General features: G+C 38.3%; 1 protein-coding gene across 1 annotated transcript; it reads right to left on the reverse strand.

The window, feature by feature from the left end:
- Positions 1–7,695: 7,695 nt before the first annotated feature.
- LOC129626885 (C-type lectin domain family 2 member H-like) lies at positions 7,696–24,498 on the reverse strand. The gene is made up of 5 exons (XM_055546678.1): positions 24,420–24,498; positions 15,462–15,590; positions 12,205–12,380; positions 11,506–11,612; positions 7,696–9,507 (listed from the first exon to the last, which is right to left on the reverse strand). Exons 1-5 carry the CDS (start codon positions 24,496–24,498, stop codon positions 9,387–9,389), a joined length of 612 nt encoding a protein of 203 aa, XP_055402653.1. The 3' UTR covers positions 7,696–9,386.
- Positions 24,499–24,824: the final 326 nt, after the last annotated feature.

A 24,824-nucleotide genomic window follows, 5' to 3' on the forward strand; every position in this document is an offset into this window, starting at 1 on the left:
AGCCATCTCATCCTCCGTTGTCCCCTTCTCCTCCTGCCCCCAACTTTCCCAGCAGCAGGGTCTTTTCCAAGGAGTCAGCTCTTCACATCAGGTGATCAAAGTATTGGAGTTTCAGTTTCAACATCAGTCCTTCCAATGAACACCCAGGACTGATCTCTCCTAGGATGGACTGGTTGGATCTCCTTGCAGTCCAAGGGACTCTCAAGAGTCTTCTCCAACACCACAGTTCAAAAGCATCAATTCTTCAGCACTCAGCCTTCTTCATAGTCCAACTCTCACATCCATACATGACCATTAAAAAAACCATAGCCTTGACTAGACGGGCCTTTGTTGACAAAGTAATGTCTCTGCTTTTGAATATGCTGTCTAGGTTGGTCACAACTTTCCTTCCAAGGAGTAAGCATCTTTTAATTTCATGGCTGCAATCACCATCTGCAGTGATTTTGGAACCCAGAAAAACTCAGCCACTGTTTCCACTGTTTCCCCAGATGGGACCGGATGCCATGATCTTCGTTTTCTGAATGTTGAGCTTTAAGCCAACTTTTTCACTCTCCTCTTTCATTTTCATCAAGAAACTCTTTAGTTTTTCTTCACTTTCTGCCATAAGGGTAGTGTCATCTGCATATCTGAGGTTATTGTTATTTCTCACCGTAATCGATATACTCCTAAGTAGTTTATTCTTTCTTTGTAATGGTGAATGGAATTGTTTCCTTAATTTCTCTTTCTGTTTTCTCATTGTTAGTGTATAGGAATGCAAAGGATTTCTGTGTGTTAATTTTATATCCTGAAACTTTGCTATATTCATTGATTAGCTCTAGTAATTTTCTGGTGGAATCTTTAGGGTTTTCTATGTAGAGGATCATGTCATCTGCAAACAGTGAGAGTTTTACTTCTTCTTTTCCAATATGGATTCCTTTTATTTCTTTTTCTGCTCTGATTGCTGTGGCCCAAACTTCCAAAACTATGTTGAATAGTAGTGGTGAAAGTGGGCACCCTTGTCTTGTTCCTGACTTTAGAGGAAATGCTTTCAATTTTTCACCATTGAGGATAATGTTTGCTGTGGGTTTGTCATATATAGCTTTTATTATGTTGAGGTATGTTCTTTCTATTTCTGCTTTCTGGAGGGTTTTTTATCATAAATATATGTTGAATTTTGTCAAAGGCTTTCTCTGCATCTATTGAGATAATCATATGGTTTTTATCTTTCAATTGGTTAATGTAGTGTATTACATTGATTGATTTGTGGATATTGAAGAATCCTTGCATCCCTGGGATAAAGCCCACTTGGTCATGGTGTATGATCTTTTTAATGTATTGTTGGATTCTGTTTGCTAGAATTTTGTTAAGGATTTTTGCATCTATGTTCATCAGTGATATTGGCCTGTAGTTTTCTTTTTTGTGGCATCTTTGCCTGGTTTTGGTATTAAGGTGATGGTGGCTTCATAGAATGAGTTTGGAAATTTACCTTCCTCTGCAATTTTCTGGAAGAGTTTGAGTAGGATAGGTGTTAGCTCTTCTCTAAATTTTTGGTAGAATTCATCTGTGAAGTCCTCTGGTCCTTGGCTTTTGTTTGCTGGAAGATTTCTGATTACAGTTTCAATTTCTGTGCTTGTGATGGGTCTGTTAAGATTTTCTATTTCTTCCTGGTTCAGTTTTGGGAAGTTGTACTTTTCTAAGAATTTGTCCATTTCTTCCAAGTTGTTCATTTTATTGGCATATCGTTGTTGATAGTAGTCTCTTATGATCCTTTGTATTTCTGTGTTGTCTGTTCTGATCTCTCCATTTTCATTTCTAATTTTGTTGATTTGGTTCTTCTCCCTTTGTTTCTTGATGAGTCTGGCTAATGGTTTGTCAATTTTATTTATCTTCTCAAAGAACCAGCTTTTGCTTTTGTTGAGTTTTGCTATGGTCTCTTTTGTTTCTTTTGCATTTATTTCTGCCCTAATTTTTAAGATTTCTTTCCTTCTACTAACCCTGAGGTTCATAATTTCTTCCTTTTCAAGTTGCTTTAGGTGTAGAGTTAGGTTATTTATTTGACTTTTTCTTCTTTCTTGAGGTAAGCCTGTATTGTTATGAAGCTTCCCCACTAGCACTGCTTTTACAGTGTCCCATAGGTTTTGGGTTGTTGTGTTTTCATTTTCATTCACTTCTGTGCATATTTTGATTTCTTTTTTGATTTCTTCTCTGAATTGTTGGTTATTCAGCAGCATGTTGTTCAGCCTCCATATGTTGGAATTTTTAATAGTTATTCTCCTGTCATTGACATCACGACTGAGTGACTTCACTTCACTTCACTTCACTTACCGCATTGTGGTCAGAAAAGACGCTTGGAATGATTTCAATGTTTTTGAATTTACCAAGGCTAGATTTATGGCCCAAGATGTGATCTATCCTGGAGAAGGTTCCATGTGCACTTGAGAAAAAGGTGAAATTCATTGTTTTGGGGTGAAATGTCTTATAGATATCAATTAGGTCTAACTGGTCTATTGTATTATTTAAAGTTTGTGTTTTCTTATTCATTTTCTTTTTAGTTGATCTATCCATAGGTGTGAGTGGGGTATTAAAGTCTCCCACTATTATTGTGTTATTGTTAATTTCCCCTTTCATACTTGTTAGCATTTGTCTTACATATTGTGGTGTTCCTATGTTGGGTGCATATATATTTATAATTGTTATATCTTCTTCTTGGATTGATCCTTTGATCATTATATAGTGTCTCTCTTTGTCTCTTTTCACAGCCTTTGTTTAAAGTCTATTTTATCTGATATGAGTATTGCTACTCCTGCTTTCTTTTGGTCTCTATTTGTGTGGAATATCTTTTTCCAGCCCTTTACTTTCAGTCTGTATGTGTCCCTTGTTTTGTTGGGGGTGTCTTGTAGACAACATATATAGGGGTCTTGTTTTTGTATCCATTCAGGCAGTCTTTGTCTTTTGGTTGGGGCATTCAACTCATTAACGTTTAAGGTAATTATTGATAAGTATGATTCTGTTGCCATTTACTTTGTTATTTTGGGTTCAAGTTTATGCATCCTTTCTGTGTTTCCTGTCTAGAGAAGATCGTTTAGCATTTGTTAGAGAGCTGGTTTGGTGGTGCTGAATTCTCTCAGCTTTTGCTTGTCTGTAAAGCTTTTATTTTCTCCTTCATATTTGAATGAGATCCTTGCTGGGTACAGTAATCTGGGCAGTAGGTTTTTTTTCTTTCATCACTTTATGTCCTGCCATTCTCTTTTGTTTTGAAGAGTTTCTATTGAAAGATCAGCTGTTATCCTTATGGGAATCCCCTTGTGTGTTATTTGTTTTTCCCTTGCTGTTTTTAATATTTGTTCTTTGTGTTTGATCTTTGTTAATTTGATTAACATATGTCTTGGGGTGTTTTGCCTTGGGTTTATCCTGTTTGGAACTCTCTGGATTTCTTGCACTTGGGTGACTATTTCCTTCCCCATTTTAGAAAAGTTTTCAACTATTATCTCCTCAAGTATTTTCTCATGGTCTTTCTTTTTGTCTTCTTCTTCTGGGACTCCTATGATTCGAATGTTGGCGTGTTTAACATTGTCCCAGAGGTCTCTGAGGTTGTCCTCATTTCTTTTAACTGTTCTTTTCTTTTTATCCTCTCTGTTTCATTTAGTTCTACCATTCTATCTTCTACCTCATTTATCCTATCTTCTGCCTCCGTTATTCTACTGTTGGTTCCATCCAGTGTTTTTGATCTCATTTTTTGCATTGTTCATTATATATTGATTCTTTTTTTATTTCTTCTAGGTCCTTGTTAAACATTTCTTGCATCTTCTCAATCCTTGTCTCCAGGCTATTTATCTGTAACTCCATTTTGTTTTCAATATTTTGGATCATTTTCACCATCATTATTTGGAGTTCTTTATCAGGTAGACTCTATCTCTTCCTCTTTGGTTTGGTTTGGTGGGCATTTATCCTGTTCCTTTACCTGCTGAGTATTTCTCTGTGGTAGGTTATAAAAATGAAAATTAAAGGAATAATAGAAGACTTAAAAATAATAAAAAAGATTTTAATGATAATAGTAAAAATATATCTAGGACATTCTCTGGAGCTGCTGCATACAGTGTGGGGTCAGTTCATTTTCATATAGTTCCTTGATCTGGCTTATATTTCTCAAGATTTATAGGCCCCTTTCTATGTAGTCGGTGCTAACTACAGGGTTTGAATCTATTACACCTGTCACTTCCAAAGCAGTTCCCTCTGTTTATTTTAGCTTCTGCTTCTGTTAGGTCCATACTATTTCTGTCCTTTATCGAGCCCATCTTTGCATGAAATGTTCCCTTGGTATCTCTAACTTTCTTATAGAGATCTCTAGTCTTTCGCATTCTGTTATTTTTCTCTATTTCTTTGCATTGATAGCTGAGGAAGGCTTTCTTATCTCTCCTTTCTATTCTTTGGAACTCTGCATTCAGAGGCTTATATCTTTCCTTTTCTCCTTTGCTTTTCGTTTCTCTTCTTTTCACAACTATTTGCAAGGCCTCCCCAGACAGCCATTTTACTTTTTTGCATTTCTTTTCCATGGGGATGGTCTTGATCCCTGTCTCCTGTACAATGTCACAAACCTCATTCCATAGTTCATCAGGCACTCTATCTATCAGATCTAGTCCCTTAAATGTATCTCTCACTTCCACTGTATAATCATATGGGATTTGATTTAGGTAATTCCTGAATGGTCTAGTGGTTTTCCCTACTTTCTTCAATTTCTGAATTTGGCAATAAGGTGTTCATGATCTGAGCCACAGTCAGCTCCTTGTCTTGTTTTTTTCTGACTGTATAGAACTTCTCCATCTATGGCTGCAAAGACTATAATCAATCTGATTTTGGTGTTGTCCATCTGGTGATGTCCATATGTAGATTCTTCTCTTGTGTTGTTGGAAGAGGGTGTTTGCTATGACCAGTGCGTTCTCTTGGCAAAACTCTACTAGCCTTTGCCCGACTTCATTCTGTATTCCAAGGCCAAATTTACCATTATCCCAGGTGTTTCTTGATTTCCTACTTTTGCATTCCAGTCCCCTATATGAAAAGGACATCTTTTTTGGGTGTTAGTTCTAAAAGGTCTTGTAGGTCTTCATAGAACCATTCAACTTCAGCTTCTTCAGTGTTACTGGTTGGGGCATAGGCTTGGGTTACTGTGATACTGAATGGTTTGCCTTGGAAATAAACAGAGATAGTTCTGTCATTCACCTGAATTTAACTTTTCTCAAACCTTGAGCTAACCAATGAATTTTTCTTATGGAAATGCTTGTCTTAAGCTATGTTAATGTACTATGTATTTACCCTAGACTCTATCTTCAAGAGGGTTCTGCCTAAGACTCAGAAGAGACTTGACAAACCAGTATGTTTTACTCATACATTGTTCTCCTAATCTATGTTAATGAAACTAGCTTGTAAAAGAATACTAAGTCAGTTAGGGTCACAGTTTGATTCAAACATCATTTGTAAGTTAATCACACCAAGTTTACCAATATAAATTTTACTGATTGATTTATTTTACTGTCCAGATTTCTGTAAAAATTTAGCTTTCTTTATGAGAAAATTAGCAGAAGCCAAGCAAACAGGGCAGCACCTCATAGTCAGGAAGATATTATATATTCACAGGTATGTTTAGAACATTCTGTACTTGGAACGTTGTACTAGTCTCTGAGGACACGGAAGTGAACTAGACATAGTCCATGCATCTTACAAAACCTGAGGTAAAAGGGACTGTAAGACAAAAATAATCAAATACATAATTTCAAGTATATAAAATTGTATATTTTATATAATATAAATATATAATATATAAATAGATACAAAACTAAATATCTGCAAAATTATATAAAATTACAAGGAGAAATTGATGACAAACATATAATATCGCTTATACATGGAATCTTAAAAAAAGGGTACAAATGAACTTATCTACAAAACTGAAATAGAGTCATAGATGTAGAAATCAAACTTATGGTTACCAGGTGGTAAAGGGGTGTAAAGAGAAGTAGAGGGATAAATTGGGAGACTGAAACTGACATTATATGCCACTCTCTATAAAATAGATAATTGGTAAGGAATAATGCATTGCCCAGGCAAACTCTATACTGTGTTAATTCCTAAGAGGAAAGAATCTTAAAAAGAGTGCATACATGTACATGTACAGCTGATTCACTCTGCTGTACACCTGAAATTAACACAATTTTCATTGGAATATAGTTGTAGATCAAAATTTAAAAAAAAAGAAGAAGAAGAAAACGAGGAGCACACCACTAAGATGGGAGAAATGGAAGCACTGGGTTGGCCAAAAATGTCATTTGGATTTTCTATTCTGTAAGATCTTATTCACTGGACAACCCAATACATAAAGACAGAAGATGCATTATAAATTGCTATTTAGTCCATTTTTGGACTCATCAGTACAGTGCAGCTAATACTCTAAAATTCTAAAACATTCTGTTTCTAAAACTCAATCATACATAAACATTTGTGAGATTGGGTATCACACGGGTAATGAGTGGTGGTAATTTCATATTTGTTATTTAAATGGGGTGAAAGCAGGATTTTTAAAATCATTAAAGTGTAAAAAACAGATTGGTATTTGTTTATAGGTATAATGTTTACTTAGCACACTGTAATTTAAAACAGAAACACTGAGAATTAAAGTGTAAAAGGTACCTTTACAGTATTTCTAATGCCTTAAAATACAGAGTCTAAAATAAAGATTAGTCTTAGTAATTTTTAAAATTTTTTGGCTGCCCCAGATCTTAGTTGCAGCATGTGGGATCTTTGATATTCATTTCTGCATGTAAAATCTAGGTGTTTTTTTTTTCCCCCAATTTTATGATTTCTTTTGTTTCCTACTTATTGTGGTAAATGGAGAATTTATTATTATTGGAGCAAAATCCCACATGCCACAACTAAGGATTCCACATGAGGTACATCTGATTCACTTTGTTGTACAGCATGCGGAATCTTTAGTTGCCGCAAGTGGGACCTCTTGCTTGCGGGATGCAAGTTCTAGTTCCCTGACCAGGGATCCAACAGTCCCCTGCACTGGCAGCAGAGTCTCAGCCACTGGGCAACCAGGGAGGTCCCTAGTCTTAGTAGTGTTAAAAACTTCTCTATAGGTTTGTTTTCTTAATTTAATTAATTAATTATTAGTTTTTGGCAGCACTGGACCGTCACTGCAGTGTGTGGATTTCTCACTGTGGTGCCGTCTCCTGCAGTGAAGCACAGGCTCTAGGCGTGAGGCTTCAGTAGCTGCAGCACTCGGGCTCATAGTTGTGGCTCACGGGCTCTGGAGAGCGGGCTCAGTAGCTGTGGCACAAGAGCCTAGCTGCTCTGTGGTGCATAGAATCTTCCTGGACTAGGGTTGGAGCCCGTGTCTGCTGCATTGGCAGGCAGATTTTTATCCACTGTGCCACCAGGGAAGTCCAAAAACGTGACCATGTACATTTGGAACTGACAGTAAGGGAATTTTGAATGTGTTAACCAATGGTAACATTTCTCATTTGTTATTAAAATAAATTTGCATGGTTTCAGCTATCATAGTCATTTTTATGGTCCCATGTGTGCAAATAAAGTGCCATTTATGTGGGAAAAAGGGAATTCTTTCATATTTACAGGTTCAAAACATAAACATCAACTCATATTTTTTTTTTAATTTTATTTTATTTTTAAACTTTACATAATTGTATTAGTTTTGCCAAATTTCAAAATGAATCCGCCACTTAACACCTACTTAATTTAATATTCAAAGGCTACATGCTGTTTGTTACAATGTTTCTATACCACCTGGCTCCCCTCCTTGCCTCCTTGGACAGGTCTTTCAGGGTTGAGATGCTCTCTCTCTGGCTTAAGTTCTAAAAGTTCCCACTGAATAAAACATAACTCTTGTAACCAGGACGGGTTAATTTTTACTCCACACAGGATCTGTTTCTGTGACTTTAACTCTCATTTCACTGCTTTTGTTATTACAGGCATACACAATGGCCTGCCTCAGGGAGCCCTGCCTGCCCCACCTCTGCCTGCCTCTTGGGCTGGGGTGCCTTAGTTTGGCTCACAGGGAGAGAGTCTGACTCCTCTCATCTGTGAAGGACCATGACATTCCTGTTCTTTATGTGGGAAATGGCACCCCTCCTCTGCTGCTTACCAGCATGACTGAGAAATTCATATTTGGAGGCCAGAACTACAGATGTTCAGATTACCTGCCCCTTGTTCCAAACTTCTACATAACCTGACTCCTCCCGCCTCTCCTCAGAGCAGTTTTTATGGGGTTACATGAGACATTGTCTCCCAGGCTTGAAGCCCTAAAAATTCCCATCGAATAAAAGGTAACTCTCAACATTAAGTTGCATGTATTTTTTCAGTCTGCAAACTTTTGTTTGAATTTTATTTGTTATTAGTCTCATGTCAATTTAATTCTTAAACCAGAAGAGCAGAGGAAAATGTCTTCCTCCCTTACACTCTCCTGTGGTGTATCCTCTTCCTGTCTCTCTCTAAATTCACATGGCTTTTATATTACACTCTGAACACAATAGCCTTCAAATTTCTAGTTTGAAAAATGGTGTGAGAAATTATGTCACAGAAAAACAGAGAAGTGAATCATATTACAGGTCTACTGGTTTTAACTTTAATTTCATGTACTAGAAAACTTAGTTAATTTTCAGAAACAGTTTAAATAAAAAAAATAGATTTCACATTTGCATTGGTCAAATTGCTTCAGCTACATAAGCACTTGGTTTGCTAGTAAAATATTAATGTTCCTTAAGAATTTTCTTGTCAGTAAACATGAACCCTGTGACCCAGGAACTTCAATATCCTGTTGTCCCAGATAAAAAAATAAAATGCAGGGAGAGGAGTTAAGGAAAGAAAAAGAAAAAAATTTTTATTTTAGCAGAAATTAGACATATAGTAAAAGGAATACCTTTTCTTGGACTAAAGTACAAACGTGCATGAACTACCTCTTTATCTCATTAAACTTGCTATAAAATAAAAATGCTAAAGTATTTGTTGGTAGATGGATTTAGCCTCTATTCCTACCCTGACCCACCACATCTGTCGTTTTAAGGCTCCATATATGCAAAAAAAGTGCTGTTTGTATAGAAAAAAGGGAATTCATTAATATCTATGGGTTCAAAACATAAACATCAACTCATTTAACACCTACTTAATTTAGAATCTCACTCTTCCAAATCCCTATCTCATTTAAGTATAGTTTGCTTCTGTGCAGTTAACAAACACTATGAATAAATATTGCTGATATTTTTGGCAAGCAAGCAATAGAGCAACTGTTTATAATGTATATATAAACACTTATAATAAAATATTTATATATAAACAATTTTTAATGCATCTCTTAGGGATGGTGTGTGAAATTCCCTAAAAATGCCTTGAAGAATTTAAGGACATGCAGACGTTATTTGTTTGCTGCAAATCCATTTTCTATCTGTATAACTTCTGGCACTGCTAACTCCAAGGTCATTCAGGTAGCCACGTTCCCCGTCTCCTGTGATGATGAACCTAAAACCAAACGCAAAAATGTTGAAAAAGCATAGGCTGGACATCTACATTTATTCCTCCTCTATGATCTTTAGCACCCCAACTCCAGGTATTTTTAATGTGGACAAGAGAAAAATGAAAATCTGTTGCTCATAAGGCTTCTGAGTAAGTATACACCATTTCTGTATTCAGTTCCTTTAATATTCTCAAAGTCGCTACTGGAATATTGGAAGATTATCATCATCCATCCCAAAGTCAGTTATGTTGTAGACTAGGTATTTAACTAGGGCTCACTGTTGTAGCCAAGTGAACTGCTGCCATGGGTGGTGATAAAACAAATTGTCACATACTGAAATATCGGTAAGTCATTCTGGCTTATACACCACTTAACTTGAATATTATGCTATAAAATAGTCTGTTTGTGACATATTAAAAATCTACTCAGTTTAAATGCTGGGCAGGGGGAAAAAATATAGGATTGACTTCTTTACATGCTATACAATGGCATTTGGATTTTGGCTCCATATAAAACTTTCCGTCTTCATTCTTTCTGGTTCTGCATTAAAGCAAAATTGTCTTAGAAATCCCATATGTTATGACTTCTGAGAAATGGAAGATTTCCTGCCATAACAGTAAGCAAAGGATCCCACAGTAATCAGCAAAGCAGCCATCACAGAATGGTGAGCTGGTGAGCCCTGAGGGAACTCAGGAAGGGGAGAAATCCCTCCTTCTAATAGACCTCAGACTGCAGCCACTCCCTATGCTGAGCCCTGAAGGAACTCAAGATATGAAAACACAGGATACTGGCCCCAGATAGTTGAGGTGCATATCAAAGGAATGATTTCAGTGAGATCAGACTCTTGCATCTTCCCATACATAGAAAAGTGCTAAATTCCTTAACCTGGGATATCCGGTTTTCTTTAATTTACAAAGGTCTGTCTGTACCATAATAAACATCCACTGTACACCTACTTTAATTATTAATCAAAAGGGCACACTGACCAGAAGTAAAGAATGTCCAAATTAAAAATAAAGTTTAAATGTCCCTCTTCTTGAGACACCAATGCTGGTCCTGCTTCGATGATAAGACTCCCTTCCCAGGTGCCAATGCCGTATTGACCCACCATGTACTTGCTGGTCTATTCTTTTTTTTTTTTTAAAAGCAAAACCTCGAAGGAATGTAACTCTGAAATGTAACTCTGACTTGTTTAATATTCTCTTTTCTGACAAGACATAAAACAGGGCCAGAAACCCTGTTTCTCTGAAGCAGTTTCTCAGAGTAAATCTGGGAAGTGGGCTTCTGGGCTAGTCCTCAACTTGGCTCAAATAAAACTCTTTTCTATTCTTATTTTTGATCGTTTACTGATTATTTTAATTAGCTTTCAGGAACATGATTTTCAGTGTTCTCCTGACCTGTTTCATACATGTGTGAAAATAAACATATGTGCTTACTAGTAAATTCTTAAATGGGCTTAGCTTTGATTGCAGGAAGTGATTGCCCCTTCTATATGCTCCAAAGTAATGGTTACATTTAACACATTTCCACTGAAGTGTTCACAACCCAAGATGTGTTCCTAAGTTCCTTCCAGGGATAAATTATCACAGGAGGGATTCCCACTGGTTCTCTGATGACCTTCCTTTTAGGAATGGACTGGGCAGCGGGCAGAGTGGACTGAGGGTCTGTAGATACCAACTCTTCAGTGGCTTTCCAAGATGGTAGGATCCCAGGGTACCTCAGCTGCTCTCTCTACATTCTAAACACGGATTTCAGCACAGTTTAAGTCAGTGGGTGAAAGTGGAAGAACTATGTCCAGTGTCATCATCATGCTAAAGATTTCAATTAAAAACATGGTATGTAAAGTTTTCCCAAAGGCACAGATAAAAAACAGAAGAGCATACAAAGGATTTCTATTTTATACCTCATAGTGCCACAAACTTTCCATGATATTAAATTTATCTTCCCATAAATACAACTCACACCCATAACCACATAGAATAGAAGGCAGTCTAAAAACTTACGAGGCATTATATTTAGAGTTGTCTGTCCACTTCCAAGCATGATGTGATGATTCTCTGCTAAGGCCAATCCAATGGTCAGAAGGGCCTTTGTATCTTTTCAGAAAGTTCTATTATAAAACACAGAAGGCAAAAACACATGTCTCCTTCATTTTACGCTTGAGTCCTCTTCCCCCCAGCCTTCTCTCTTTGGATGACAGCCTGGTAAAGATTGAGAAGCTTAGACATTGAAGGGAGAAGACGAGTCCCCAGTTCTTAGCTTAAGTCACTCAAATGTCTCTGATCCTAAATTACATTAAAGTGATCACACATCTCAATTTGACTGGAAAAGTCCCAGGTTATGCCTGTGGTTCCAACATAATATTGTCACTTCCAACATAATATTGTCACTTTCACTCCCCAAAATGTCCCAACTTGGATGATAAATTACATGATTACCATACTTCTTTTTACAATGGGAACAATATATCTAATTTGAAGATTAACTATGAGGATGACATGAGAGAATGTGTCCAAATTGTCTCACAGGGTTCTAGGCAGAGAACATACCCAAGAAATATCAGGCACTAATATGCACTCCAAGCCCCCAAGTCTGCTTGGAATGAGATCCTTCCTCTTCTTTCAGCTGTCACCCTGTGCAGCCTATATTCTTCTCAGGGGCTAAGTATTTAACACAGAACATGATCCAAAAATATTCCTTACCAACTCCTCCTCTGTTTCAAACTGAGCAAGAACAGCTCCCACTGAAGTACAGGATGTCTGACTGAATGTCCAATTCTTTGAGTCTTCAGAAAAATAAAAACACTTACTCCCAAATCCAATCCATCCTTTTGGGCAGGTGACATACAGAACGTGTAAGTCTGTCTCTCTGCTTCTCACTAAAAGTTGGGCAGACACAGTGAAGCATAACAAATAAATTTTCTCATCCATTTTATCTATTTTTCCACTTACCATCCTGAGGTCAGTCTTTTTTTACATATGTATATATACATAGATACACATGTGTACATGTATATGTAGGTACAGTATAACTAAATTCCAAAATGAGGGGTTTGAAGAAAAGCATGCCAAAGAACAACTAGACTCTTGTACTTTTATGGCCTTGGCTAATAGCATTTTGTTTTTCTCAAAATCTGAACAGGGCCTACTTTCTATAGGTAGACAGATTCTTAGAAATGTCTTCCAAGCCCAAAGTCTGTTTTTCCCAAAGAATAGTTTTTCTTTATATGTGTGTTGGCACCATTCATTACATATAGATTTGTGGAACCAGCTCTCTGCTTCTCAGTAAAAGCTGGACAGACACAGTGAAGCATAACAAATAAATTTTCTCATCCCTTTTACCTATTACTCCACTTACCATCTTGAGGTTGGTCTTTTTTAATATATATAACATATGTATGTATGTACACATATACACACATGTATTCATATATGTAAGTACAGCAAAACTAAATTCCAAAATGAAGAGTTTGAAGAAAAACATGGCCAAATATAAACTAGACTCCTGTACTTTTATGGCTGTGCAAACAGCATTTTGTTTTTCTTAAAATCTGAACAGGACCTACTTTCCATAGGCAGACAGATTGTTAGAAACGTCTTCCATGCCCAATGCGTTTGTTTATCAGAATGCACAGTTTTACTTTATATGTATTTTGGCACCATACATTATACCATTTCATATTATTTTGCTTCCAGAGTCATAATCTCAGGTGCTTGTCTGTGTACTAAACACTGTCTATGAAGGCCACCCAACTCTGGGTTATATGCAGAATTGCTGAGCTGTAATGAACATTACTTTGCCAACAAAGGTCCATCTAGTCAAGGCTATGGTTTTTCCAGTGGTCATGTATGGATGTGAGAGTTGGACTGTAAAGAAGGCTGAGAGCCAAAGAATTGATGCTTTTTAACTGCGGTGTTGGAGAAGACTCTTGAGAGTCCCTTGGACTGCAAGGAGATCCAACAAGTCCATCCTAAAGGAGATCAGTCCTGGGTGTTCTTTGGAAGGAATGATGCTGAAGCTGAAACTCCAGTACTTTGGCCACCTCATGCGAAGAGTTGACTCATTGGAAAAGACTCTGATGCTGGGAGGGATTGGGGGCAGGAGGAGAAGGGGACAACAGAGGATGAGATGGCTGGATGGCATCACTGACTCGATGGATGTGAGTCTGAGTGAACTCCGGGAGTTGGTGATGGACAGGGAGGCCTGGCGTGCTGCGATTCATGGGGTGCAAAGAGTCAGACACGATTGAGTGACTGAACTGATCTGAACTGAACTGAATGAACTTCCAACTAATATTTCTAAGGCCTCGTGAAATGCTACCAGCTTTAACCATTTATAAAATACCAACTGCTAGTTAGTGTGTGGAAAAGTGATTGTACTTTGCTGCTTGCCAAAAGAGCAGACTTCTCTGAGATCTCTTTTCTTTTTTTGGTTTCTTGGGAAATGCAATATTGAGATCTGTGGTCACTTGCTGAGTGCAAGCTAGTGGTAGTTGTTACCACTAGCTTAGTGTAGTAATCTAATAAATGATTTTATCAGATTTAGAATTTGCCTTGGAAAGACTGTTCTGTGAAAAACTAACATATGAATATATATATATATATATATATATATATGTATGTGTGTATATATATATATTTTTTTTTTTTTATATGGTGACTTTTTCCCCTGAGGTCAGCCTTGAAGTACATATTGTACATTTGATTGCTGCCTCCCAGAGTCATCACTAACAGTCTTATCTCAGGCACAAAAGCCATCATCCACTGATCTTCAAGCAGAGAATCTGTGCATCTCTCTTCTCAGGGGTCCACAGACACTAATGGTTTTAAGGAAATTAATTTCTGTAGCATTTAATTTATGTAGTATGCTTTCCTAGCATCATACGGATTTCCCTTTCCCCACATCTTCCTTAATATCAGTCCTTCTTACTCTTGACAAAAGAAAGGCAAACTCCTTACTTTTCCTAGATTTTACTATGCTACATCTCTTAGGGGTATAAAACCTTCTAGTAGACAAAACATGGCATAGTTCAACTAATGATTTTAGTACCACAAATACAATGTAGTATTTCCAGTGTTTCTGCAAATGCTATTTTATATGTATTTCTGTTAAATATGTATAAAAATATTTGGGCCCTTGTTAGATGCTCTGAAACCAGCACGATATCAGAGGTATCTTCCCATATCAGGCTATGGGAAGAATAAGTGTTTTTCCTTCATAACCTCACTTTTTCCTTCCTTATCCAATCTGATAGGAAATACTGTTGGTTCAACTTTCGAGACAGATTGTGCCACCAGGTCCCACCTCCACTGTTATCACCAGGGCCAAGCCACAGTCCCCTCTGGTGTGGATTTCTATAAGGTTACTCTAGTAGGTGTTCCCAAAGTCTAACTTTTCTTCCAACAGTCAAAATGGTTTTATTCTAATGAAATTTACACCATGGCATTCCTCTCCTACAATTTCCCTTTTCCTGATACCCCCCACTGTGCTCAGATTAAAAGCTCAAGTCTTTACCTGCCTCATTAGGCTGTGACCTCCCTGACCCCCAGCCCGTTACTCTTCCTCATTCCCACCTTGCTTCAGCTGTAGAAGCCTCCATGCTGTTCCCCAAACCTACCAGGAGATTCTTCCTTTCATTCTACTTGTTCCTGCCATCTGGAGTGCTTTCTCCACATAGCCACATGGCTCCTTCATCTCCTTCAGGTTTACTGAAAAGTCATCTTGTCAAGGAGGCTGACCCTGGACACTTATATTCATCTCAATCTGTTACCTTATATTATAATATCTGCATCTTCCTACTATTAATAGAACAGGAGTTCCCTGGGAATTTTTTATATTTTGTTCACTGATATACCTCAAACATATCACACACCCTGGCACATAATGGAGCTCAATAAATATTTATTGACAATGTGAATGTGCAAAGAACATGGTACGGTTTGGAGAACAGGGAGCTCACCTGCCAGAAGAGCGGAAAGTGTCACCACATTTAGAGCTACAAGTATAAAAATAATCAGGTTGCAGCAGCAAAGCTTGGCAGGTGTAACAGGAGATATAATTGCCAGGCATTTCTTTCGGAGATCTTTATCTATAAAGAGAAATGTCATAATCTCAATTTCATGGAAGCATTAAAAGAAAAACTTAAATTTATCACAGAATCAACATGTAAAATCCGCTGTACCTCACTTCCCCTATTGCCAAACTCTCTCACAAAAGGTCCATGTCCAGGAGAGATGGCTATGGCCTTAAAGCAACCCAGAGATAAGAGAAACAGTATTTTTCCCCTGGAGAGTCTTCCAGTTATTGTAAGAAGAGCTAATAAGAGAGTAAGAGACAGACAGACTAGAAATCAGAATGAAAATGAAACATGCAAACAATCCAGATTTACCTCCACAAATAACAAATTTGACTAGAAGTACTAAGAGCAGCATTAGAAAACTAATCAATATAATTCATCACATTAACAGAACAAGAGAAGAGCAAGGATAAGACCATAGATATAGACATAAAAGGAGAAGGAAATGGCAACCCACTCTAGTATCCTTGCCTAGAGAATCCAGTGGACAGAGGAGCCTGGTGGGCTGCTGTCCGTAAGGTTGCCCAGAGTCAAACATGACTGAAGCAACTTAGCATGCATGCATTCATGCATGCATGCATAGCCATAAACTGTGGAGAAACGTGAGTCATCCCACATAACAAAGCCCAGCAAATTATGAACTGAACTTTTACTTTTCATAAAAATAGTACAGCTAACATGATACTTAATGGTGAAAAAGTGAATGCCTTCCTCTAAAGGTCAGGAACAAGGCAAGGATGCCTGTTCTCACCAATCCAATTTAACATTTTCCTAGAGGTTCTATCAGTGCCAATAAGGCAAGAAAAGTAAATAAAAGACATATAGAAATTAGGAAGAAGTGAAAGTGTTTCTAGACATGGTATCCACTCACCTCCCACTAGAAATAGTAATTTGAAAATTATCTGCACATGAAAATACCTTCCCAAGAGACAAGTATTCCAGGCACACCCACTCCCTGCCTCATCCCAGCTCCTTGCACTCCAGCAATTCTGGCACATAATGCAGTCTCAGACAGCTTCCACCCCAGGTTTCCTGTGGGCTCCTAGGAGCCAAGCTCCTGTCTCCCACTGCACCTGCCAATTCCAGCAGCTCCAGGTGGGGTTCCTGTGACACTTGGCTCCTGGTGAACTCCTGGGGACCAGGCCCCACAAACCCTTCCCTCAGGACTCTGCAGTCCAGCACAGAGAGAGACCCTCTCCCTGTGGGAAAAGGAGAGTAAAACGGTGCTTGACTTGACTACAGATTCCAGGTCTACCTGCTCTAGCATCACATCAGTCTGACTCCTTCAGCCCTGGTGACACCCTGCAGACTCACTAACCAAGGTCCCCCTCTCCCCAGTGTCTGCCAGCTCCAGTGAGCCAAGTGATTACTGTGAGATTAGACTCCTGGCAGGCTCCTGGTAACCCAGGCCTCCTTTCACCCTAGGGACTGTGGACTTGCGTGGCCATAGGCAGCTCCTATCACTCCTGCTGGCTCCCATGAATCAAGAAACCAACATAACCAGTCATTGTTGTTGTTTAGTTTCTAAACCTTGTCTGACTGTTTTGCGACCCCATGGACTGTAGCCTGCCAGGCTCCTCTGTCTGTAGGATTTGGTGCCTATGTCCATGGGATTTCCCAAGCAAGAATTCTGGAATGGTTTGCCATTTCCTTCTCCAGGGCATCTTCCCAACCCAGGGATCAAACCTATGTCTCCTGCTTGGCAGGGGATTCTTTGTACCACTGAGCCACCTGGAAAGCTCCAACCAGTCACTAGGAAAACATAAAATCCAGTGAGCTGCCACAAGATGTGTATCAGAGTGGCAAATAAAATAACAAAACTAAATGATGGTGAAGAAATGATAGAAATGGAATTCTCATGAACTGTTGAAAATGCAACAGTACAGCCACTTTGGAAAACAGCTTGGCAGTGAGGTGTGGCAAACATAACCTCACCACATGCCCTAGCAATGCCATCCCTAGGTATCTATGCAAGAGGAATGGAAATTTCCATTTATACAAAAACTTATACTTGAAGATTTATAATAACTTTATTTATTGTCACCAAAAACTGGCAACAATTCAAATATCCTTCAGCTGGGAAAAAGGTAAATAAAGACCACTTTGTACTAAGAAAAAAGAAAAGCTTGACCCCATGCTTACAATTGCTCATTTATTATTTTGCTTTGACTCAGTAAATTTTACTGAGACTTTCTCTTCCCCAAAGACCCCGAAAACTCTGGATTGCTTGAAAATGTAAAAAGGCACTAAAGAAAGCAGTGAGATGCTTCCCAACTCATGTGTGATCATGACCTCATGTCCCTAGAACACAAGTGAGAAGTGTGACTTTGGAAATGCCACCTGCTCTTCCACCTCACTCTCCCTTCCAAACAGTGTTCTGTTCCCCTTCTTGACTTACTTAAAAATGAGAATCTTTTTCACAGAGTGTTTCCTATTGTGAAAGTCCTTGTGAATAATGTCTCTCTTTATTAAGTCTACACGATTGATATACAGTACAATATAAATGAATTTCAAATGCATTATGCTGGTGAGAAAAGCCTGACTCTGTAGGCATTCTTAGCAAGAGTATCAAAATAGAAAACAAATCATTGGTTGCCAAATGATGAGGAGAGAGGAAAGAAATATATACAGAGAGCATGTGTGTGTGTGTGTTAGGGGATGTGGGGGGTACTCTTATTGTGCTGTGGCCGCATGATTATATGTATTTGTTAAAACTCATAGAAATGTACACCAAAAGGTGAATTTTACTGAATGTTAATTATACTTTTAAAAAGTTCCTGCTAACTTTCTTTTAACTGCTACATTTCACTCATTGCACCTATATCTCCTAGAATGTTCAGGAGCCTGAGTTTAAATGCTAGGCAAGGGGTGGGGGAGGAATATAGGAATGACTTCTTTAAATGCTATACAATGGCATTTGGATTTTGGCTCCATATGAAACTTTCCATCTTCATTCTTTTGGTTCTGCATTAAAGTAAAATTGTCTTGAAATTCTGTATGTTATGACTTCTGAGAAATGGAAGATTTCCGGCCTTAACAGTAAGCAAAGGACGCCACAGTAATGAGCAATCGCAGTCATCATAGAATGGTGAGCTGGCGAGCCCTGAGGGAACTTAGGAAGAGGAGAAATCCCTCCTTCTAGTAACCCTCAGACTGCAGCCACTCTCTATGCTGAGCCCTGAAGGAACTCAGGATATGAAAACACAGGATACTGGCCCTAGATAGTTGAGGTGCATATGAAAGGAATGATTTCAGTGAGACCAGACTTTTGCATCTTCCCATACATAGAAAAGTGCTAAATTCCTTAACCTGGGATATCTGGTTTTTTACAAAAAAATCTTTTGATATTCAAAGGCTACATGCTGTTTGTTGCAACATTTCTATACCACCTGGCTCCTCTCTTGCCTCCTTGGAGCAGTTCTCTCAGGGTTATTTGAGATGCTCTCTCCCTGGCTTAAGTTCTAAAAGTTCCCACTGAATAAAACATGACTCTTGCAGCCAGGAAGGGTTAATTTTTACTCCATACAGGATCTGTTTCTTTGACTTTAACTCTCATTTCACTTCTTTTGTTATTACAGGCATACACAATGGCCTGCCTCAGGGAGCCCTGCCTCCCCACTTCTGCCTGCCTCTTGGGCGAGGGTGCTTTTGTTTGGCTCACAGGGAGAGAGCCTGACTCCTCTCATCTGTGAAGGGCTATGACATTCCTGTTCTTTGTGTGTGAAATGGCACCCCTCCCCTGTTGATTACCAGCCTGACTGAGAAATTCATATTTGGCGGCCAGAACAGCAGAGAGCAGTTTCATCTTTGTTTATTGATATCACAGCAAATATTTCATGTCATACCACCCAAGACTGACGTAAAGAAGTGAAACTAACACATCCCTCTGCGTGAGGCTTGCTATTCTATGAGATATCGACAAAAATCATTTTCTTTTTACTTTGATTCACCTCCCCCAACCTGATCCATAAAATAACCTGGAATCCAGACCCCAACATGATGGTTACTTCAAGATGTTAGTCAGCCATCTTCTTGGTCAGCCACCTCTCTGAATAAAGTCATATTCCTTGCCTTAACACCTTGTCTCTCAGATTCATTAGCCTATTGTCAGGGGTGAGCAGAGTGAACTTGGGCTCGGTAATACTCTCAACTTTTAGGTTGTGAATACTTTTTTAAGTTTGCTGGTGCTGCTGCTAAGTCGCTTCAGTCATGTCTGACTCTGTGCGACCCCATAGACAGCAGCCCAACCAGGCTTCCCTGTCCCTGGGATTCTCAAGGCAAGAACACTGGAGTGGGTTGCCATTTCCTTCTCCAATGCATGATAGCAAAGAGTGAAAGTGAAGTTGCTCAGTCGTGTCCAACTCTTAGCGACCCCATGGACTGTATGTAGCCCACCAGGCTCCTCCATCCATGGGATTTTCCAGGCAAGAGTACTAGAGTGGGGTGCCATTGCCTTCTCCATTTCCATAATTTTTTTAATTGTTAGAAGAGTAAGATGTGAATCTCCCCTTACCTCTCTCCAATGAATCTCCTATTTGCCCCTTACTTATATTTTAAAAGGGGCTTCACTGGTAGCTCAGCTGGTAAAGAATTTGCCTGCAATGTAGGATCCCTGTGTTTGATCCCTGGGTTGGGAAGATCCCCTGGAGGAGGTCATGGTATTCTTGCCTGGAGAATCCCCATGGACAGAGAAGCCTGGTGGGCTACAGTCCATGGGGTTGCAAAGAGGCAGACGTGACTGAGTGACTAAGTACAGTATTCTAAAAGTCCTCCCTTTTTCTTCTCCTTTATTTCTCTATATCTTTCTCCTAACACCCTCCCTTGTTTCATGTTTCATTTCTCTTTCTTGCTTACTTACTTCTGTTCTGTTTTTTTTATGGAAATAAAATTTTCCACCCCAAAAATATCTCTTCAGCATGTAGATTATTTCAACCTGGAAATCAGCAAAGCACCCAAAATCCAGGAAGAATGTTTGATCTTTGCTCTGTTTGTCTAAAAAAAAATTAGATAGAGGGGCTGTTTAAAAGAGAGCTATCACCAGAAATACCTGCATAAAATATGGGCCTGAGTGGGGTGGGGGAGACTGGGCAGGGCCTAGAGATCAGAGTCCATCGTGGCCCTAAAGATCTTTGTCTCTGCACAGCCCTGCAAACATTTATTCACCAAACTTTTGCTTTTCCATTTCCATTTCCTTCTTTCTGAAGTCCCAAACCACTACCCCCAACATCTTTTGTCTTTAGCTGAAGATGCTATTTAAGGTGAAGCTATTGGCCATTTTGGTGAGTTACTCAGTTTTCCTGGGTGTGTCTCAATGTATACATATGATTCAACTTGAGATGTGGAATTTCTTGCCGTATCAATAAACCAGGATGTCACAGCCATCAGCAGTTTGACCCTCCAAATGTGAAATTCTGAGCCTTGAGTGTGCTTAGGAAGGAGAATGACGGTTCCTACCTGGCAGTCATTAAGCTGCAGCCCTCCCTGCCTTAAGCACTAAGGAAAAGTGCAGGAGACCAACCCCAGACAGCTGAGGTGCATATCAAGGGAATGATTTCAGTGAGCCCAGACTCTTGTATCTTCTAGTATAAATAAATCACTACATTCCTTAGCTTGGGATATCTGGTTTTTTTAAATCACAATAATCTTAGGATGTTGAGATTACCTATCCCTTGTTCCAAACTTCTACATAACCTGACTCCTCCCCCCTCTCCTCAGAGCAGTTTTTATGGGGTTACATGAGACATTGTCTCCCAGGCTTGAAGCCCTAAAAATTCCCATCAAATAAAAGGTAACTCTCAACACTAAGTTGCATGTATGTTTTCAGTCTATAAGCTTTTGCTTGATTTTTAATTGTTATCTGTCTCACGTCAATTTAATTCTTAAATCAGAAGAGCAGAGGAAAATGTCTTCCTCCTTTACGCTCTCCTGTGGTGTGTCCTCTTCCTGTCTCTCTCTAAATTCACATGGCTTTTATATTACACTCTGAACACAATAACCTTCAACTTTCTAGTTTGAAAAAGTGGTATTAGAAATTATGCCACAGAAAAACAGAGAAGTGAATCATATTACAGGTCTACTGGTTTTAACTTTAATTTCATGTACTAGAAAACTTAGTTAATTTTAAGAAAGTTTAAATTAAAAAAATAGATTTCACATTTGCATTGGTCAAATAGCTTCAGCTACATAAGCACTTGGCTTAACTAGAAATATTAATGTTCCTTAAGAACTTTCTTTTTCATTAAACATGAACCCTGTGTCTCAATAACTTCAATATCCTGTTGTCCCAGATAAAAAATAAAATGCAGTGAGAGGTGATAAGGAAAGAAAAAGAAGAAAATGCATATTTTAGCAGAAATTAGATGTTCAGTAAAAGGAATTCTTTTTCTTGGACTAAAGTACAAACATGTATGAACTATGTTCTTTTTCTCATTAAACTTGCTATAAAATAAAAATGCTAAAGGATTGCTGGTAGATGGATTTAGTCCTACCCTGAACCTCCATATCTGTTTTTCAGTTACAAAAGAAAAGCAAAAAGCAATATATAGGAAACCACTGTAATTTAATGATTATTCAAGAAAGCAGATTTGCTTAACCACAAAACCAAGCAGACTTGTCTAGAACATAATCATGTGATAGAAGCATGAAACATGTTCCAAACCACTAAAACAGTGGCACAATGAGACCCTAATCCTGTGCAGTGAGCTCAGTAAGTTAACGATTCTTGTGAGATGCTCTCTGCACACATTAAAAAAAAAAAAAAAAAAAATTGTAGACTTAGCTTGACCATGTAGGCAAAGGAAACTCTTGATCAACCTGGAGGATTAGCTGATGATGGAAGCATGACATGTACTCAGCAAAGACAGAGGTCTTCTCCCCCACCTACTTTTCCTTTGATTATAAAGCTGTAGCCCAGTAAGTTCTGCAGTGCAGGAGGACACTGCCCACCTACTTGAAAGCCTCACAAGTGTTCTATTCTAATAAATTACTTCTTATCTATCACCAGGGCTTCCCTAGTGACTCAGATGGTAAAGAATCTGCCTGCAGTATGGAAGATCTGGGTTTGATCCCTGGGTTGGGAAGATACCCTGGAGAAGGAAATGGCTACCTACTCCAGTATTCTGGTCTGGAGATTTCCATGGACAGAGGAGCCTGGCAGACTACTGTCCACGGGGTCGCAAAGAGTCAGACACGACTGTGACTTTCACTTTCACTTATGTATCACTTTGCCTCTCACTGAATTCTTTCTGGGATCAAAGATAAAGAACTGGCATTTAAACATGTATAATATCATGTATGAAACGAGTCGCCAGTCCAGGTTCGATGCACGATACTGGATGCTTGGGGCTGGTGCACTGGGACAACCCAGAGGGAAGGAATGGGGAGGGAGGAGGGAGGAAGGTTCAGGATGGGGAACACAGGTATACCTGTGGTGGATTCATTTCGATATTTGGCAAAACTAATACAATATTGTAAAGTTTAAAAATAAAATAAAATTAAAAAAAAAAAAAAAAGAACTGTGGTACCGGAGCTCTTTGGAGCCCCTCTAATGACACCAAACAGTTTCACCAATAGTCCTAGTTTTTGCAGTTAACTTTTTTTTTTTTTTGGCAATAATTATTCATGGCTTTATTAAATAAAAGTCTTTTTAGAGAACAGTAAGAAATTAATTCTCAGCTAACATCAGGGGAGAATGACAGGAGGTTACAATTTTTTTTTTAATGCAGTGATATTGATAATAACATTAACCAGGGAGGTACTATATTTCAACAAATACTTTTAATAATCAATCACTGTTACATTAATACTCTGATGCTCTCATTAAATCAAAACTGTTTAACTAAAATGGTTATATTTAAAAGATGCTCATATTTTTATATCACTACTGACAATATCTGGCAAGATATTATATAAACTACTTTGGTAATGTACTCTAAAAAGGATGATATAAAGCTTAGCCATTTAAGATCCACTATGATCAAAGGATCAGAGAATGAAAATAAGAGAGAGAGATAATAACAGAAGTATACTATATATATATAAATAACTATATATAAATAACAGAAGTACACTAGACCCCATGAGAAAGAGAAAGGGACATAAAGAGGGAAATAGAGGGAAAGACAAAGAAAATTATTGGACACATAAATGAGCCTCAATAGATTTCAGCTGAAACACTTAAATGATATTACTGAAAATCACATTTACCCTTAATTCAAAAAGGAAACTTTGCAGGGAAATTTTGTGCCAATGGAAAGAAAACACACTTTTGTATTTACTTAAAATTTTATTTGATCTTATTTTATTTTACCTTATCTTATTATCTTATTTTATTTTATCTTATTCAAATTCTTTTCCTATTTAGTTTGTTACATAATACTGAGTAGAGTACCCTGTGCTATACAGTAGGTATGGGCAACTTTTATTAGTATATGTATTACAAAATTATTAGTGTCTGTTTCCATCACCTCTGAAATACAGTAATCTATTACTTAACATCATAATGTGAGTTGCCAGGATGCAAGTGGCCAGCAACCTGGAGAAAATACAAAGACTAATTAAAAACAAAACCCAAAGACCATTTTTCTTTTAACCTCCTATAACATAATTCACTGTGCAGTAATATTTAAGTAACATACTAGTAGCAGAATAACTAACAATTACACATCTTCCCTCTCACCCACCTCTAGTCCCTCAAAATATCTCTCCTTCTATGGAAGTTAACTGTGAAGTACTAATACTTCTGAAGCACAATTTCTCCTCTGTTGTCAGTGGTCAGTAGTATAAGAACTCCCTTCCACAACTACCATTTTGTTATGTCAAAGTTTATCAGTTTTACCTTACCAGATCTCCACTGTTCCATGTTCACTCTACAGGTAGGGTCTGTCTCTAAGATTTTTAAAGACACCTCTGTCACTGTCATGTTTCAAAAAAGCACTTGGTGGTACCTTTTCTCAGTAGTTGCAAAACAGGAAATGTGAATTGAAAGGAACTGTTAACATTTCCTTCCAGTTCAGACTCTATCTGAACCGGATGGAGTTAGCACCCTCCAAGTTCAGACTCCGCCTCTCATTGCAAAAGAGGCTCTTGATGAAAGTGAAAGTGAAAACAGTTTGGCTTAAAACTCAACATTCAAGAATCTAAGATTATGGCATCCAGTCTCATTACTTCATGGCAAATAGATGGGCAAACAATGGAAACAGTGACAGACTTTATTTTCTTGGGCCCCCAAATCATTGCAGATGGTGA

The sequence above is a fragment of the Bubalus kerabau genome, chromosome 1 (assembly GCF_029407905.1).
Source record: "Bubalus kerabau isolate K-KA32 ecotype Philippines breed swamp buffalo chromosome 1, PCC_UOA_SB_1v2, whole genome shotgun sequence".
Classification (NCBI taxonomy): Eukaryota; Metazoa; Chordata; class Mammalia; order Artiodactyla; family Bovidae; genus Bubalus; species Bubalus kerabau.